General features: G+C 46.1%; 1 protein-coding gene across 1 annotated transcript; it reads right to left on the bottom strand.

Moving 5' to 3' along the window:
* Positions 1–950: 950 nt before the first annotated feature.
* Positions 951–3,470, bottom strand: LOC149858166 (protein shisa-1-like). The gene is made up of 2 exons (XM_090061626.1): positions 3,203–3,470; positions 951–1,429 (listed from the first exon to the last, which is right to left on the bottom strand). Exons 1-2 carry the CDS (start codon positions 3,468–3,470, stop codon positions 951–953), a joined length of 747 nt encoding a protein of 248 aa, XP_089917752.1.
* Between the last annotated feature and the right edge of the window lie 16,182 nt (positions 3,471–19,652).

The following is a 19,652-nucleotide window of genomic DNA, read 5'->3' as shown; positions in this document are numbered from 1 at the left end:
TTGCCAATTTGTGGCTTCACAATACTAGTTTTTCCTGTTCAAAAATTATTCCAATTCATCTTTGATAGGAAAGGTCTATGCAAACAATAAGGAAACTGGCCATGTAAAACACTAATAAAAGGGTCACAACATAAATCAAAAGGCTACACAAAGGAAAGGAAAACAAAAAATATATAGTAAAATTAAGTGGGGTGGGGTGGGGAGCCACCTCCCCATCCTCTAATCACTTTTTGTTATAAGATAGGCAGGGCATTGCAAAACAAGCCTAAGAACCCCTGACACAAGTGCAATTCATCTTCAGTGGACAGCATCAGATTAAAATGGCTTGTAAAAAGTGCCTTCTCCAATTACTGGAGTTGTTAAAGGTTAATGCAAAGTTAGTCCCATTAAGATGGCAGAATGGCCATGGCATCTGGTAGGTAACAGAGCCCTTTAAGCAGTTGGCTCAAACTCAGCCTAGATTAGTGACTGAACAAGCATTTCACCACCTGCTTGGTGTTTGCTGGCCTGTGCATGTGAAGGACCATAGAATCTTACTCCACTTTCCCCACTGACAGGTGTCATGTCCACAACTAAGGTCTCCACCAGGATTAGACCTGCTCTGCCAAGAAATGAAGGAGCCAGAAAGAGTGTCTGAATCCTAAGCAAGATCCCTCAAGGGGAGGGCAGAGTCGCATTGGATGATGCTTGCATTGCCATTGCTTTAGTTGAAATTCTTGCAAAAACAAAGAATGGGTACAGAATTAGGTGCCTTTCAACAGCACTGCAAGTCACAGAGGTTAAAACACCAAGTAATTAAAAAGTCACATTACTTTTAATTTAGGTTAAAAAGCCAGGAATCATTTCATGCATGTTAATGCATTAAAAAGGCTGGCTTTCAGTTACTTTGTCCTTGAAGCACCTGTGGGTGTGCAGCATGGAGCACTATTTTACAGTTACAGGTAGTTTTCTTAGATGTAGACTCCTGAACACATCCTTCCGTCGTCATGCATTGCACTTAGGGAGTAAGAGTTAGAAATCTGGCCATGAACTGTTCTATTAAGGAAAGGAGCTGGAGTCATGACTGCAGCGTGATCAGTTGGTATTCCATAATTAATAAATGGGGCCTGCAGGAGTCCACTGGTTGATGGAGGTGGCAAGAATTGGGAGCATCCTATGATAGGAAAAGGTGGAGCCATACTCATGCAGATATTGTTGGTCTGAGTATGACCACCTAAGGAAACTCTGGTGGCAGAACTAGAGCTAGAACTGGAGAGCCGAGAAGGAGGATCAGCTTCTAGCAGCCGACTCTGGATTGGGGCAGGTCCATTTTGCTGCTCCTCATCTTGTGATTTCAAACACCTGCAGCAGCAAAGTCCAATAAGGATTCCAATGACAACGAAAGCCACAAATACAGATCCAACAAGGAGGAAAGGCAAGTACATGGGCACTAGAAATTGAGAAGAAGTTGATTAATTATTTTATATATAAATCAGAGGTATTTTCACCTCTCATGCCCCCCAAATGCCCGAATTTTGTTTTATAACATTTCAATTCAACTTTACAGCATCCCACAAGGAGAGAGCCAGAGTATTTTGCATACATCACAAGAAGCTCTGAACCCTTTAATACTCCAAAAAGATCGGCAAGACCCCAGATAAAGTAAAGCCACTGCTTGTGTTCTTGCTGGCAAGAGCTCAAAATACAGAGTCAGATACTCCACTAGCTTTCCATATTCAATCTATTGTTATACCGGTGTAAATAGGCATTCTAAATTTAGTAGACTTGTATTTTCAGTTTAATTGTTGATACAAAGCATAAAAAAAAAAAAGTGAAGAATGAAGCCTGTTCAGTTTAGGAAAAGAGACACTTGGGGGGGAACCTGAGAAGGATTGAAGACAAAGTGAATAGGGATTTATTAAGACAAGGTTCTTCAGGTAAATCTGATATCTTTTATTAAATCAACTCAAAGAATTGATCTGTCGCTATTGAACACTGGAGCTAGGGATACTGCCTCTGAATCAGAACTTAACCTTAAATATTGGAGGCTGCAAGTGAGAGAAGAACAGTGGAAAAGACCCTGGTCATGCCTTGTTCAATCTCCCTTTCAGCATCCACTCTCTACCACTGTCACAAGTACTAGGCATGATGGAACCTGTAGTCAGACCCATAAATGGCAGTTCTTATGTTCCAACTAATTTGCTCTGTTTGATTCATGAATACTAGGTAAAGCTTCCCTATACAATTTATAATGTGTCCAAGCCTTTTCTTACAAACCAGTCATCATTAAAGACTAGAAGCCCACAAACCCCAACCACATTAGCAGTCAAGAGGCTAGCTGCACACACACCACAGCACCTTGTCACACAAACTTAGCACTGAAAAGCAACTGAGAAACAGTGCTATATGGATGCCTTGCATGTACATATAAAGCTCCAAAATCTAAGCAAAAAAGAACACCAAGTGAAGCTCTGACACTTTGGTTTCCACCTGGCATCAGCTATCTGCATAGTAAATCCTTATGGAGAGACCTTAGTCCAATGCAGCCTAGTTATTTCTGGCCATGATCTGTTCCATTAAGGAAAGCAGCCCTGCTAATGGATCAGCCCTGCTAATGGATTTCTCACTTTCCTCTCCAGCAGACAGCACCACAAGGGTTGTCCACACTCAGAAGTGGTTTCTGCTTTGTAGGAAGCAAATCTAAAGGACAGTTATTCTGAATCAACTAACCATGCCCTGGCAGGTAAAACTAAATAGGGCTGAGGCAGTCTTATGCCAGAGAGGGTATGTCCACACACAGCTAAATCAGAACTAATTCCATGAACAGATAGGCTTGCAATTTAGCCCAGTGTCTGGGCAGCTTTCTTCCTACAGCACTCTACACTGGAGAAGGAAACAGGGTTTGTTTTAGATCAGTGGGACTGTAAAGATGCCTCCTTACTCCCAAGCTTTAGATGATTTCCCTTCAATTACAATTAAATCAAGTCTTCTGGGGCACAGGAGAAAGGGAGTCTGTAACTATTAGGAGCAGCCTGAGTTGACCAGCTTTGGAAGTGAGGAAGGGGAAAGAAGGTCATGAGGTGCAGCGGAAGGCAAGCGCTGCTTAAGTAACACCTGCAACTATAGAGGGAGGGTTTTGGGATAGTGGGTCAGACTTCTTATAAAGAACACAAGCCAGAAATCCACTCTGATCTGCTCATCCATCCCCACGCAGGTCCCTTACCTGATGGAGGCATGGAACTGCTCTGTTCGTGGTCATTAGGACACAAGCCTTGGTCCAGCCGGGCCTCTCTAGATGAGCAGCAGTAGCGCAGGCTGCAGGTGCCACAGCACAGGGTAGCCTCTGGGATGTCATAGCGCTCTGGACACTGGAAACCCTTGTGCCAGAGCTGTGAGCTATCTACCCAGCCATGGCAATACTCCCCATCCTGGCCAGAGGCATCCCAGAGGATGAGCAGCAGTACCAGGACACACAGCAGCCCCCTCTCCATAGCACAGGATTCCTTCCTTAAGAAAGTCTCCTGTAGTCTTGATTATAGGCTTCGTACCCTCTAACCACTCAGGCTGGGCTGCCCCCAATTCTAGTATCCCAAAGAAAAGAGAAAACTTAAGTCATCCCCAGCTCTGCAAGTCTGCCTACCTCTTAAGTGATCTGTAACCAGAAGCTCCCCCTGGATCCCGGCTGATTTATCTCCTGTCCAATGACCTGCCTCCAGTTCCCTCTCCCCCACCCCCAATAAACAAACAAGGATCCACTCAGTTTGAAACCACTGACAATCCCCCTCCCTCTTTCCCCTCTCCTTAATTCCAGCAGGAAAGAGCCACTGGTTCTTGCTGGGGATGGCACATCTCACACCCTGGATTAGGTATTGTCACTGACAAGGGCATAGATAGCAGGCAGTTAAGTGTGTGGGATACAGAAAGAACTAGCCCATTCCACAGATCCATCCCCTCAAGGGCCTGCAGATGAGCTGAGGTGTCAGAGGTGAGAAGCTGGGGAGTGAGGAAAAACAATAGGCCATGACAAGTAAGAAATTAAATTTCACAAGCAGAGAGAAAGTACATGGACCTTCAGTTTCCAGAGGGCTCTTTAGTGTAATTGGTACAAATTGCTAAGGGGCAGGCATACAGCACCATGGAAGATCAGCCACTGGTTGCCTTGATTACTGTAGATAATCAACTATGTAAATACACAGAACAGGATTTGACTGTAAAAGATGCATTTTGAAAACACCAAGCAAGGCTGTTTTTCTGTGTTTAGCTGAAGGCTGCAACTTGCAAAGAATTGTACCTCATAAAGCACAGTGCAATCAAATTCAAATGTATGTTTCTGGGAACAAGATGCCTATTTTAAGAAGCTGTAGGCTGCATCTACATAGAAAAAAAACCCTCCTGTGTTGCCAAGACCCCATTATAAAATAGGAATGCTGACACCAGTCAAGCTTGGGTTGTAAATAGAAACAGACTGTGCCTTGTCTGTAACCTTGCCTTTATTAGAGATTTGACTGCCTCTGGACCCATCCTGATGCAGCTGGACCAGGTCAAGCCTGTTATAGTGTAGGTCTCAGGTGCAAAGCCCCTGCGTTTGGTTACCTGTCACCTGCAGTTACACTGGTGGCTAAGTACTCTCTACACATGAGCTTTATGTTCCTGAATTGTGTTTAAGTCATGCAAAATGACTCAGTTGTGCAAATTGTCAAGGACAGGCCTAACTTCCCCAGGCATAGGTGAATCAGGAACTAAACAGAGCAAAAAACCTGGGTCCTTGCTGTTCCCATTGATGCCTTCAGAAGTTGGTTTGGTACTCATTGCATTTGAAAATCAGGCCCATGAAACATCGTTCACATCCATATCATGACTATTTGCAGCAGTGTTTGGTTTTTTTGTGTAAAAATAATTATTTTTATGTATATAAGTGTGTGTGTGTGTGTGTGTGTGTGTGTAACTCCCACATGGCCTGGCAGCTGTGAGCAGGTAGTGGGTCCATGGGCAATACAACGTCTCTTGTCCTTACTACCACCTACATCTTACAGTGGTCCATCAGGATCCCTGGGGCCTCATCATGCAGCTCAAATTTGTTTTGGAAATGCTCCAAGATCCGATAGAACCACAGCGATTCCACGGTCCCCAAACTGACCCAGTACCAGACAGGTGCTTTTGCTCACATTAAGCTTGGCTTCTGCCCCCACTCTGTATACCTGGGTGTGTTGTAACGCTCTTTCAGTCAGTCCCTGCATAGAATATTGAGGTCATCCAGGAGCCTCGTCTCTTCCTGGTTGCTCCTGGGGATTGGCACTGTGCTGATCCCAGGGTCCCACCAGAGCTCCTGGGCCACCAAGTCTATCACACACATGAAAAGAATTGGGGAGAGTGGGGAGCCCGCCTGGATGCCCAACTCCACCACGATCGGGTAGGTTAGGAACCTGTTTACAAGCACCTTGCTGCTCGCATCAGTGTACAGGATCTTTATCCAGGTGACAAAGGTCAGGGAAACCCCCATCCTCTTCAGTGTTTCGGAAAGGAACAGGTAGGATGCTCAGTCATAGGCCTTTTCTAGGTCAAGGTTCAGCATGGATGTAATGATCCATGTAACTGCAATATTCATGAATGCTCACAAAAGCCTGCTCCCATTCAATTTAATGGAAGCTTTGCCACTAATAGTAGTGTGAGTAGGACTGAATCCAGTGATGCAGACTCAGAAACGCAGCACAGAATTCTCTCTCCTAGGATTTCTCTTGCTATATTATTACACAAACAACATGAACATCTATGCTTTATTAACGATTTCATAGGTTTGGTTGAGTCATATTTCCAGTCTGCCAAAGGCTTCAGCTGTCATCACCTTTGGCAGTCGGTTACTTTTCATGCATCACTTTTTAATTGGCCCTTTGGCAAACATGTTTATAGAGATCCCTACTCTCAGAAATGTTACACTGAAAGCTAAACAGAGATTTCATTTAACTAGCAACCTTTCCAAATGCTGCTCAGTGAACTGAAATGCACATTCTGCCCTGCTGTATCTTAGTTCTGCAAAAGCCAGGCTGACACATTTGCCTAGGACCTGATCCTGAAAAGTAATGAATACTGCTTACAAGGTACTTAGCACCCCAGATCCCTGTGAAATGGGAATTTGGGGAGGCCAGCATGTTTGCAGTATTGTGCCCATAAACTACTGGGATGGTGCTTTCTATACTGTCTAGTCACAAGGTGTTAAATTTACCATGTGGCAAATTCTGCTTTTTGTTACAGATATTCAATTCTAGTTGCATTAAACCAAACTAATTGCTCTCTTTCTCATTAGTTATTAAGAATAAAGTAAACCCTGAGAGGTTCAGAGCAGTTGCTTGGCTCTGTCATAATAAAATACACTTCAATAATAATTATATACATAATCCTCCCATTTCTAATTTAAAAGAATATTGGTGTCACTGCAAACTCAGGTAGTCTAGGAAATGCATAATTTATTTATTTTACTGTTGAAAATTAAGGTTGCCTTTGTGGCCTTAATTCTTTCCACTGATGCATATTTACTATGACACAGCTTATGGTGACATAGTGATGTGTTTTTTCTCCATGGGACCTGCATTTATTTAGCATAGAGAGTGATTCTGAACCTGCGTACCTTGAATTCCTTTCAAGGATACCACGGGGTGCTATGCAATGTTAGGACTGTTGACTGCGCATACATGATTCACAAAATAAACCTAGAGATTTCAAATAGGAATCCATGGTGTTAAAAACGTTTAGACCTGCTGTGGTCTTTCTGAGTTTTTTGCAACAGAAAAAAATACGCTTTATTTTTTTTTCCCCCCAGAAGCTGGCATTTTCCATGGAATGCCTTGATTCTAAAAAGGCTAAAAACCACTGGGATAAAAAGCCATGAGGATCCTGACTTTTTTTCATACATTTTAGGCATTGTCCTGGTGTCCTGATCCACAATCTCCCCTTTTCACACAACTGTCATGGTTGTCTATCTGGCAGCTGCACTTTGCTCCTGAAGTGATTGTATTTTGGTTGTAGATGAAAGCACTACATGGATAGAGTGACTGATGGTTGCAAATGGCTAGAGAAATGTTGAATAAGTTTCCCTTCTCATTCCTTAAATTCAGGCATTCTCACTTTTCTGAATCTTTCACTTTCCAAGTTGAATTTTTTTCTGACTTGATCTGTGCCCATTTCAGGGGAAAATTTGAACAAAAGTGATCCTGTCTTTTTTTGCATGAAGAGAGAGTAAAAATGATTGCATGTTATTAACAGTGAGAAATAATCTTGTTACATATACAAAGCATCCCGACAGCCAAAACAACTTGGGCTTTGAATTTGGAAGTTACCATGGAAATAGCCCTTAGAGAAGACTATTCTTTGACAGAAGAGCTGTTCCTCTTGACTAGGGAAATAGTACTTTTCCTCCAGTTAATGTTATGTAGGCACCAAGATGATTAAAAATGGCTGTTATAATAAGAAAAGTGTAAGAATTTCCTCATTTGCAGCTATCCTGACTCCCTCATGCTAACAGTTCTTCAGTGTCAGTCATTGATAATCTTTCCTTAGGTTTAAAGTTTGACATTAGTACCAGATTTCAGGCATTTTTTTCTTCAGTGCCAACTACATGCGCTTCAGCACAAGAGAAAGACACAGTCCCAAGTCCAAGAAGTATACACTCTAGTGTTTTAATCTTGAGCACTTCTTGCAAAATGCTGAAAGCCCTAAAGTCAATGGGGGGAGTGGGGGGGATACTCAGAATTGGGCTTACAGTATCAGGCCATAAATAAATCATCAGATAACATTCTTATCATCTGTCCAACAGCACCAAAAAATAAAATAATAAAACTTTGACAAAATGCCCCAAATCCCCTTGAGAACAGTTTTGCTAATTCCTGTTCAAAGACTTTGGGAAATGGCTTTGATACCTTACAGTAACTTTGCTCTTTTACATTTCACCAGTACAATTATTGACTAAATGATGCCCTTGAGAGATTATGCAAATATTTCAAGATAGGTACCCAGGCATGTGCAGTACTGTGCATCTGCACATCCATGATTCAAGGGTGTAGATTGTAGCCATGTTGGTTTACGGACATAGGCAGACAAGGTTCTTTGGGTAAATCCGATATCTTTTATCAGACCAATTCAAATAGTTGGAAAAATTCTTCTTAGCAAGTTTTTGGGTACAAACGCCCTTTGTCAGGCTGAGGAAATGTCTATAGATGGTCTGCACTGTTCCTGGATGGAGTGGTAAACCAGCCAGAGACCAGTTCTTGCAGACGTAGTGACCTCTGGCTGCTTTGACAGACTAGTAGAATGAAGGTTTCTGCTCAGTCACTGTTGAAATAGTGCAAGCTTCTACCTCGGTGATCTCCCAGTATGTCTTAACTCATGTAACAGGACACATCCAGGAAATGAGGGACAGGTTTAGAGCCCTGGTTTAGTTACTGGGATTGGCAGGAACTCTGGAAGACAACGGGGCAATGGGAGGTAAAAGGGTATTAGATGAGAGTAGGGGGCAGGGAAACTGGAACTATCTGGACAGAGAGACTGGGAGTTACAGTTGGGGCAGAAATCAGGTAAGTGGGGATAGGAGCTTTGTGGGGTGCTAAGTCTAGATGTCCTGGGGAGAGATGTTGGGTCCAAGAGCTGGGGGAGGAAGATAGAGAGTGAGAGCAGAGGGAAGCCAGGAAACAAAAGGTTTATCTGCACTTCATACACAGAAACTGGCTGAACTCCATACTCCTGTAGGTAGACCAGTGGTGCCAAACCTTTATGACCAGTGGGCTAGATGGGCAGTGCCTGGTCTGTCTGTGGGCTGGATCTGGCCAGTGGTCCTGATCTGGAGCCAAGGGCATGCATGGAGGAGCCCCTCCTAGCCACATGTGGGAAGGAGGCATGGCCTGGCACCAACCCAGCCCCGTGGGGGTGGCGAGAGGAAGGAGTGTAGCCTGGCTCCCATTTGGTCCCACTGGGGGGGGCGGGGCATAGCCTGAGGGGCTAGAGAATTTGGAAGCAGGCAAGTGTGGCCATATTGCCGCTGCTTCCCAGCTGCCAAATGTCTTGACCTGTGAGGAGTCCTGCAGGCTGGATACCAAGCTCCATAGGCTGCATTTGGCCTGTAGGCTGGAATTTGAGCACCCCTGGGATAGACTACTCAGTACTGGTACCTGAACTGCCTGGCTTATACCTAGCCTGAGTATCTCTGTGCTATAGTGCAATCCCTTCTGCTCTCCCTCAGTAGGACTGCAGTGTAGCTGTATCTGGAGATTGGATAAGGAGCCCCTGGTGAGGGAGAAACTCAGGCCATCTGGTCAGGAGAGGTACTGGGAGGGAAATGGGGGGAACCAGGGAGCTGCAAGTGACAGATTGAGACTGGTTGCTTAAGGCAGGGGTTCCCAACCTTTTTAGGCTGAGGACCAGCAAACTGTGGACCGGAAATGACCACGGACTAGCAAACTGCAGACCAGCAGTGAGTGGCAGGTAACCAACAGTGAGCAAGTAACCAACCCTTTTTTATACTCGGTATAAAAATGGGTTGGCTGCAGTCTGCAGTATGCCAGTCACTTCCAGTCCATGGTTTGTCAGTCTGCGGCTTGCCAGTCTGTGGTCACTTCCGGTCTGGCAGCCAGCCCTCCTGCAGACAGGCGCCCCAACCCTTCGCGGTCTGGCACCAGGCCATGGCCCAGGGATTGGAAACCCCTGGAGATTGGTATGGGTGTGAGGGTGCCTGTAAGGTAGAGTGGGGTTGGGCTCTGCATGTTTTTTGGAGGGACTTCTGTGTACAAGTGGCATGTGCTCCTTATGGGCATCAAAGAGCAAAGCTGTTCAAATCATCTCTGTTAGTGTGTCTGGGATCAATGCTGAGGGGTCTCTGTTTTCAGTAGGGAGCAAGACCAGATCCTCTACTCATTTAGTCAAAGTCAAAGAGCTGTCAGACTCATGGCTTACTGGTTAAGACACACCAGACTCTATAGCCAACAGCATGAAGCTAACATCATGTCCAGCCACTTCTGACCTCCTAGACCAGGCTGCAGCATGAGGGTAAGAAGTGGCATGGGCATCCTGCATGTGTGGCATATGACAGACTGGGGAGGAAACAGGCAGCACAGCCATCATGCAGGGCTGGTCTGGCATAGGCCCTGCACATCAATGGGAGGGCCTATTGTGTGAACAGCAGGCCCGGGAGTGGGGCCGATGCATGCCGCTTGCAGGACTGTAATGCACACTGCATGTGAAATGGGTGGCTGATCTGGGCAGCACACTGCATGCAGCACCCTGCCAGACCAGCCATGCACGCTGGTTCTGGGGCCATTCTGGATGGCACCCACAGACTGGCATCATGCACTGGAGCACAAAGCTGGTCTGGCACAGGGACCTCGTGCAGTTCATGTCCTATTTTGGCTTTGTGCAGAGCCCTGTACTGGGGCTGGTGCATGTTGTACACAGGGCATAGCGCTAGCCCAATACATGGGCTGCATGAGGTGCCTGCACTAGACTGGCCCTTTGTGCTGGGTCCTGGCCATACAGCTGGTCTATAGGCCCAGTCCAGCCTGCAGACCAGCCCTGCACCTTTCATCTAGCTGGCAAGGCCAGGTGAGTTTGACACCCCTGATGTAAGGGAAAAGGATCAGAGTGGCACTCAGGGAGGGTGCAGTGTTAATTTGTGGCATGCCTGGCAAAAAGGTTGGCATGGCCTCCACTGTCCAGGCCCATATTGCTAGTTATCTACATGCAGCCAGGGCATCAGGGCACAAGATCTGGAGCAATAGCAAGAGACTTGAACTGTTGTGCCACATCTTTTCCTCCCCTGCACCTCTCTGCTTATCTACACTAATGGTACTTAGGGGATTGGAGCCGCTCCTGACCTACAGTTGTGGTCATTTCGACATTGTAATATGCTTGAGGAGAGGTGGGGTATTAAAGAGCACATCCTTTAGCACAGAGATTGCTTATTAGTAACAATGATGTCACTGCTTTTTACATTATAATTCATGGAAGGGGAGGATGCTGGAAAACAAACAGTAGCAGCATAATCTAAGGCCCAGGAGGCCCATCTGAGGAGGTGATGGGTGGCTATACACCTCTCTCCACAGATCATTAGCGGAGGTTGATTAGTGAAGGGGCGTCATTGTCAGACCAGGAGGCATGCTGGGGAGGGTTATTTGGCAGAACCTGAGCACTGCCACAATAATAAAGAAACCACAGGAGAAACTCGTAATCATTTCCTTGTTCACTGTAATGGAGGAGAGGAGGAGGCTGCATGAGCTCTGAAGAATCTGATCCTCCCTGCCCCCCGGATACAGTAGCAAGATATTCTCACACTAAAAAAGACAATATCCCTCTGTAAAATACAAACCTGTCTGACTGAGTTAATTTTGCTAATGCTTGGGGGGAAGGCAGATCAGCGAATGAACAGTGCTCGCATCTACCACTGTGGCTCCTGGATATGCAGCAAGGCAAGGAGAGACAAAGTTATTAGACTGGGAAAGGGAAGGGAAGGGTATGGAAACACAGCACCATCCCCTGCTTGTTTTTTGTTCAGCAATGTTTATTGCTTCTCCAAAGCCTTCTGGCTAACCTCTGTGCTGAGCATCACAGTGAGCAGCCTCCTGCTGGCACTTCGCCGCATTTCATCAATAGGATGGGTTAGCAATGCTAGAGCAGGGCCGTATTTGAATGCATAGGATTGCAAGGCCCCAGCTTAATGTCTTGGATACACCCTGGGTTTGGAATTCACTGCAGCGGCCATTGGGCTTTAGTTGGGTAGTTGTGTCCAGTTACCTGCCGTGAGCTACAAAGGAACATGATAAAACCCCTGCTTCTTTAGAAATGTATGTTGAGCTAAGCTAAAAAAAGAGGTGCCAGCAGGGTAAGTCATGTTTGTAGAGATGCAGCTGTGTGCCGGATTTGCACACATGGTTGCATACATGTGGATATTGAATACATGCATGGCCAAACACCAGTGATGTAACTTGTGACTAGAGAAGTCGGGACATTTTTTTAAACCTCCCATCCCCAAAGCTGATGCCTTAATGGCAAAAAATATGAATCTGACAATCACCATTTCAAAGTCCATCCCCTTCTCACCAGGATGGTAAGCCATGGGCCTCTCTCCCTAGCTTGAAAACAAAGTCTGTATTGAGACCTTTTATCAGGGTACTAAACTGATTGCAGCAACAGCTTTCAGCAAACCCCAAATAACACAGATCAGTATAAACCCTATAGCTATTTTTTCCCTTTACCCAAGGGTGAGACGCCAGGGCCTCCTTGCTCCTGGTACCTCTTCCTCAGTCTGCCTACAGGTTAAATGCCACGAGAGCTAACCTGCTTTCTGCAAAACTCACTACTTCAATTGAACCTGTTCACTAGGCTGTCACCTGACCTCTTCCCAGTTGGGTTTAATCACCTCTTCTACCAAATCCCAACTCCTGTTCTTAAATGGGCTCCCCATCAGAGCAAGACTGGCTATTCATACACCATGGGCTAATTTGCAAGGCAGATGAGCACTGTAACTTTAGTTGGCAGCAGTGAGAGCCACAGGTACTCAGCATCTCAGCAGTTTAGGCCCAACATGTAGAGACTTAATCATCTTGTCACAGTGTTGATTTTTAAAGCCTAACACCATGAAGTGAACTCAAACTTTCAAACTCGGATCAAAATATTTTTGGAGTTTAGAAAGTTTGCTTACATTTTTTTTTATTGTTTTAAGCATTTTTGTAAATCACAACACTTCTGAGGTCATGGGGACATTAGAAGGAAGAAGCACTGGAAATCTAACAAGACATCTTGTTCTGTTTAAAACTCTGCATTGGACAAGCAGTTGATCCCCTGGGTCCTTATTATACAGCATCAGAGTTTGCCTGGCACTTTGCAGGTGAATATGAAAGACTGTTTTGAGGAACCTAAAAGCTACATTTGGATTACAGTGGTCTCTTGCTAATTGCTAACGTGCCAATTTGAGGAAACATGTCTCATATGCCTAGTTCAAGATCTTGGAAAATACTTGGACTCATAAGAACACAACTGTCAAATGATCAGGAAATATGTCCAAAAGGAACGCCTGTGAAGCTGTGGAATAATAATTAATTTTGTTGTATAGCCAAGACTCACAGCAGCTCTAGGTGAGGACCACAACATCAGTGTACTGGGTGCTATTAGACACAGAGCCAGAAAGCAGATACTGCCCCAAATTGTTTATTAACTGAATGTGAGAAAAGGGACCACAGATGGACACAAAGGAGGAGTGCCAGGAAATAATGAGAAACTCACAGGCAGACAGATAGGCTGTGCTCTGAGCATATCAACAACCTAGCTAGTAATCACTCTTATGTACACATCATGGCAGAGGAGGGGTTTGGCAGGTTCTTGGATGGTCACAGGTAACTCTTCCCATTCATGAGGAGCATCTTAAGGCAAAGCAGACAGGTTTAATGAGAGGGCAATGGAAATGGCATCCTGGGCTGACTGGAGGCAGGAGTTAGCATTTTGATGGTGAACGCAAGATGGTAGCTAGGGTATAGCAGGCAATGAAAGATGCTGAAAGTGTGTGAAGTGACAGAGCAGGGCTGATCAGCTTGGCAGCCAGCCGCCACATATGTTGCTGTCATGCAGCCCCCAGGCCACACTGCACAGGCCACAGGCGGTGGGGCAGCTTCACCACACCCCACCAGTGGCATGCGCCCCTCCTCCCACATGCAAGCTCCCAGTGGCATGTAGCCCCAGCTGTGCAGGTGACACCAAGAGGACGGTGAGCCACCGGGGGGATTAAGAGGTGATATGATCAAAGTGATGGGGTCAGGAAAGTGCCCTCACAGCAATATTCTGAATGGAAGCACTGTGGCAAGATTGCATGTGTTGAGGGCAGAGAAAAAGGTGTTGCAGTAATCAAGGCACAATGAGATACTGGATGCACTTCCCCCAAAAAGGGTGGTGGAAGGCCTGTCACTTGTGGCACTGCAGACAGTGAAGAAAAACATGAGGAAATGTGGGGACCAGCCCTGCAGTGCTTCATGGGGAGATAATGCTGGGATAAGCTCAATACAGAAATACATCTTCCATCTCAGGCAAGGTTCTTTGAGTAGATGTGATATCTTTTATTAGATTAACTGAGTAGCTGGAACAAAGTTCTTAGCAAGCTTTGGCGTACAGTCACCCTTCTTCAGGCATAGGGAGTCTCTGCTGTTCTGAGACTCCAAGGAATAGGAGAAGCTACAAGTGTAGCAGGATGTCAGTAAGAATGTAAATAGGTAGAAATTAGGTGAACAAAAGGTAAAGCAGGGAAGGGAGCTGGAGAAAGGGGGGGGCGGGGAGTAGCCAAAGGTGAGTAAGGGATGTATGTGGTAGCCATGTTGGTCTGAGACAAAAATAAATGCAAAAATCTAGAACTCCTGGTTCCAAAATGATACCTTTTATTAAACCAACTGAGAAATGCAAAAAATATCTTTTTCTGCAAGCTTTTGGAGAGACTACTAGTAATTCAAGGTAGAAAAGAGGCTGTATGTGAATAAGAAAATGGCTGGAAATTATGAAGAAAAGGAGGGAAAGGGGAAATAAAAGTATAAGAGGTGAAGTCTGGCAGGTACCTGGTGAATCAGACCTTAGGCAGGTTGTAAATGTGTCATAAATCCAATGTCCATATTGAGTCCATGATTTTTTGTATCTGGTAGATTTATGAAGTAAAAGTCATAGATTTGCCTTCCATTAGGCTAAGGAATGAAGTGAAGCAAATGAGATCCACAGCTTCTGGGTCATATTCACCCTCAGAGAAAGGGGGAGCAGCCCTTTACACCTAGTCTGGGTTTAAAAGCCAGACAAGACTTCAAACTAAAAAAGGCTCAATGCCTTTAAACTATCAGGGTTAGGTTACCACATTTCCAATTTCAACAAAGAGGACACCTGGGGGGGGGGTGGCGGGGGACTGGGATGATTGGGATATGTCAGTGATGATTGGGATATGTGATTGGGATATGCCAGTGATGGCAGTGCTATGCCAGGGCCCTGCCCCTGCCCCGACTTCCAAGCCACAGGACCCCCAGTCCTGGTGCTGCCCCTCAGTCCTGATCCACAGTACTGCACCCCCCAGGCCATACTGATGCCCCTCACTCCTGACCTGCAGCCCCCTGGCACTGCCTGTGCCCCACGGTCCCAGTCCACAGTCTCCCGCCCCCCCAGTGCCTCTGACTCCCAAGCCACAGCCCCCCTGCCCTGACCTGCCGCTGCCCCTTATGCCTGACCTGGAGCCCTGTGCTCCCCTCAGCCCTGCAGCATTTCCCGGCTGCTTTGCCCTTGCAAGTAAGAGGAAAGGCAGCCCCAGTGCTGCCAGGCAGGCCACGCTACACCCTGCTGCCCCCAAAGGGTTTCCCCCACCCCTGACTCCCTTCCCAGCATCCAGACAGCTTCCCCCTGCGCTAGAAGGTACCCGCCCCCTCCCACACCCATCCCCCCCTCCCACACACCCTGAACAGTCCCCAAGCCCTGGCCCACCAACCCCCATACCCTATACATTTACCTGCATCCAGCTGGCAGGGCTGCTCCCACTACCCTGCCTGGCTGCATGTTGGCCATATGTGTTCGTGTGTGTGTGTGCAGATGCACATGGTTCCCCCTGCCTCCAATTTCCCTCTCCCTGCTCTCCCCAGCCTCAAGTAGCTCCTTGCTAGGGCAAGCCAGGAAATGCTAGGAAAAACATCAATGCCGAGCAGAGCAAAATCCTGGACATTTGTTGATATTTTTAAAAATTCCCTGGATGGAAATGGGAGGCCCCAAAAAGAGGACATGTCTGATTAAACCTGCATGTATGGTAACCCTAATCAGGGTGGCTGAGTGCTTTCCAAAAAAAAGGATTGAGGTAATGGCCCAGCATTGCTGGCCTGGACAGCTTTGCTTATGGATATTGCAGTGAGTTTAGGGAATTGAACAGAATGGTGATATAGGAGATGTGAGTTGCAAATGTCATTCTGGTATTTTTCGGTTTGAGTCCTCATAGTGCTTTCTGTTTGCTGCCTGTTTCTTGAAATGACTTTGATGTCTCATGTGATCTTCTCTCTTGACATGTTCTTACATACTGTAGACACAAGTTGTGATCTCCTTGGCAGTTCTGCAATTGCTCTGAAACTCTGATGTTGGAGCAAAACTTTCTATGCCAATCAGTTACTTATCACTGTTCTGAATTTATGGTCACTCATACGCTCCCTGTGGAGTTTTCGATCTCCACTGACTTGTGTTTTTGGAACCATTTGTCACAATCCATCATTTTAATTCCTTTCTAGGATGGCACTGATAAGATATGGCACAGCCTACTGTCAAACATGATTTGACTACTGTGGATCCCTTAATTGGCAATGTAGGAAACCATAGAGCCCCACAGTGAGAGGGATTCAGGGTATATTGCCAGGAATACAGGCTGTAGAGCCTTATACCTATAGGTTGCTTGTTCAGATGTGACCCAGAATTACTTGTGATCAAAACCAGCTACGCTAAAAGAAGCTCACTTATTTCATTTATGAGATACAGTTCTGCCATATGGGTTTAGATAAAAGCAGAACGCCATGGGGCATAAAGCCACAGGAGCAAGAAAAGGGCTGTGTCCACACCATTTTTAATTTTTTCCTGGTACAATACCACTGAAGTGACACATGGGATGAACTTGGCCCAAACTGCCTACAGATTTTGACAAAACCTGCATGAACCCAAATCGATGTGTTCAGCACAACTCTTACTGAGACGACACTGTGGTGATGAATGCCTGGAGAAGTCAGGATGAAGCAAGGGAAGCTAGGAATGGTATTAAACTGCAAGCAAACGCATCTAGACTCATGCAGAACTTCAGGCTGGTTGAAACTGGATGAAATAAACACTGATGCAATCAGTTGCCCTTAACTCAAGCCCCAAAAATGAAACCTTTCAGGTAGTTCAGAGCAATTCAGCTAATTTGTTTTCACTGCTCTTTTTTTCCCTGCCTCAGCATTACAAGTTCTAAAAAATAAAGAGTTTGTACAAAAAGTTCCTGGCTGGGATAGGAAGCAAGAGTGCCCAAATGTAGCCGTTTCAATATGCACACAAGCAGGAAGTAACAAAAATGATGCTAGAAATTGGGTCTCCACCCCTTCTCCCAATAGAGTAGAAACCATTCAGAGAAACATCCTCACTTCTGTGTGTGTAATCAAAGCTGCCTTGAACCTCAGAACCTTTTGCAGTTTGACCATCACCTCTTCTAAACAACGTTTTCATTTTCTTCTAATGGCAAGAAAAGTCTCTCATTTTCCCAAGCTGGCATCAGAGATAAGGCACTAAATCCCCCAGCCATTAAGACATTGAAGAGTTCTGTCATGTGTTACATTAGTGTCTCGTTCAAAGTCTTTCTCTTCATCTCCCTGAGTGATCTCCGATATAATGCAGAATAATCTGCAAGCCAATAAAGTAAACACATTTGAAGTGCTGTGTCGAAGCTCTGTGCATGGTCACTTGCTGCTGCTCTTCCCTTTCTTGGGGTATGTCTGTACTGCAGACCAGGCTCTTAGGCCAGGTCAACGCTTGGAAATCTTTTGCTGCTATGGTTATACAGAATATGGGATACTGGTCAAGCACTTGTAGTGTGGACACAGCTTATGCCAACCACTTTACATTTATTCTGGTGTATCTTATTCCAGCCCCTCCTCCCCCAAGCAAAGCAAGCTGTACTGGCAAAACCACTAGTGGTCTTTGCTGGTGTAGTAATGCTTTGACCAGCACAACTATTTCTATGCACGACTGTAATGCAGACTGGGCCTGACTTGGACATTATCCGTAAACCCCTTCTTATTGACACACAAAACTTCTCTTACAAGTCTGATACTTTAAACCTGGATTCGCTGGCTGGCCAGGGAGCATGGATGGTATTGTCTTATGGAGACATAACCTACCTATTTGGCAGTGAGGAGGCAGGCTAAATCAGTTGAATGCTAACAGTCCTCTGTTGTTTTCCCATAATTCCTTCCATGACAGATATGTTTTCCCACCACTCACTAGGAAAGAATCATAGAGAGACTCAGCACAATGGATGTGTTATGTGCCTTCCGAGTGTCCAGAAATGCACATGCATGGAACCAACACTACTGGGGACCTATAAACTCCAGTAGGGCTTTGCAGTGTGGCTGCTCACACCAGGGTAGGCTGGCTTAGGTGTGGAGGCTTACTTATGCCATGCAAATGTCAGTTTGCATATGTAAGAGAAAGAGCAGAGCAGGACTGAAATGTTTCTTTAGTGATGTTTGTTTGTGCTTTGCCTTTTCAAGGGCTTGGGTCCATTAAGGGCTTGTAACTTGATTGTTATCCTTACCTCCGGTCCCATCCAGACACAACCCCTAATTGCAATGTGGTGCTGTTTGTAACTGGGTGAGCTGGCCTGTTAGGGAGTGTGAGCTACAGCTTAAGTTAGCACAATTCAACACCTGCTAACACAATCACTCTGTGCTGTTAATGCAATCAGTTGGGGTAAATCTACACTGAAGAGCAAACTTAGGCTGTTACCTAGATTTCAGATCAACCCCTTACCATCCACACAAAACCCTTTTCAGTGTTTTCATGTGCTTTGAACCTGAGTTTGCTTGTGTGGCTGAGAGTGTATGTTGGAGTCACGTTTTCTGGGGCATAAGTTTCATAAACTGGCTTAGGTCAAACCAGTTTATGAAACTTCTGTTCCAAATCCCTTCCCAGTTCAAGTTAACTCAGTCCCCTAGCATGCCAGGATGCTTTGCAGCCCTGGGCTATACTGCCTCCCCTCTGCTCCTTAGCCTACTTCCTGCCTGTGTTTGTTGGCCCATAGGGGCAATGGAGCAGCCTCTCAGTCCCTCTAGCCAAGGTCTACACAGCATGTGGGGGGAGAGAAAGCCCCTGTGGTGGTGGGGTTTCAGACCCTGGCAGCCTTCCCCCTTCCCAGCTGCTGATTTGCTTCAGGGGCTGCCACAGGAAGGAGGGAAAATCAGTGCTTCAAGCTGGGTGTCTGCCTGTGCAGCCCAGCATGGGGGCACTGGGGAGCCCCCACCTTGAGGGCTTCCCCCCAGCCTAGGGCACCTCCAGGGAGCTGAGGGGAATTCTTCCCCTCCTGAACTGCAGAGCTGTTTGCCTCAGCCCCTGCCGGTCAGCAGAAGGAAATTATCCTGCTCCTCTGCAGCCAGTTTTGCCTTAGTTACTATGAGTCGGAGGCAAAACTAATGCAGGAGAGCAGAAGAATTTCCCTTGGCTCCCTGGGCTATCCCTGACATGCAGCAGCTAAGGCAAGGGGTTAGGGTTGGGGAAGGCAAGAATCCCCCCAACCCCACAGGGCTGCCTGGGCCAGGGAAAACCTCCTGGGGGGAGGCTCCCTCTGGGTGGGCCAGTACCTGAATAGGGGGTCTGTAATCCCCTGTAGGGGGACAGCAGAGACTTGGGGACACTTGGTTAGGCTGGCAATGGCCAGCAGGCTGGGAGACCTGCTCTAGCGGCCCCTGCCAACTGGTCTGGATCAGTTCAGGCATTCCCCTGCTTTTTCCCAATTGAAAGCTGATGTCAGTTCAGTTTGTTATCAGGTCAACCTATGCAGCTTAGAGGAAGCTGTCTAGATTGAATTGATTCAGCCTCAGGCTTTTTGACTGTCTGTACTTACCCCTATTCTGTTACAGGTTTAAATCAGTTTCTGATCACTTAAACCAGTTTATGTGTAACTTCTG

The sequence above is a fragment of the Crocodylus siamensis genome, chromosome 8 (assembly GCF_052110815.1).
Source record: "Crocodylus siamensis isolate JL-2025a chromosome 8, ASM5211081v1, whole genome shotgun sequence".
Taxonomy (NCBI): Eukaryota; Metazoa; Chordata; order Crocodylia; family Crocodylidae; genus Crocodylus; species Crocodylus siamensis.
Note: the sequence above shows the minus strand (reverse complement) of the source record. Positions and strands in the feature narration are given on the sequence as shown.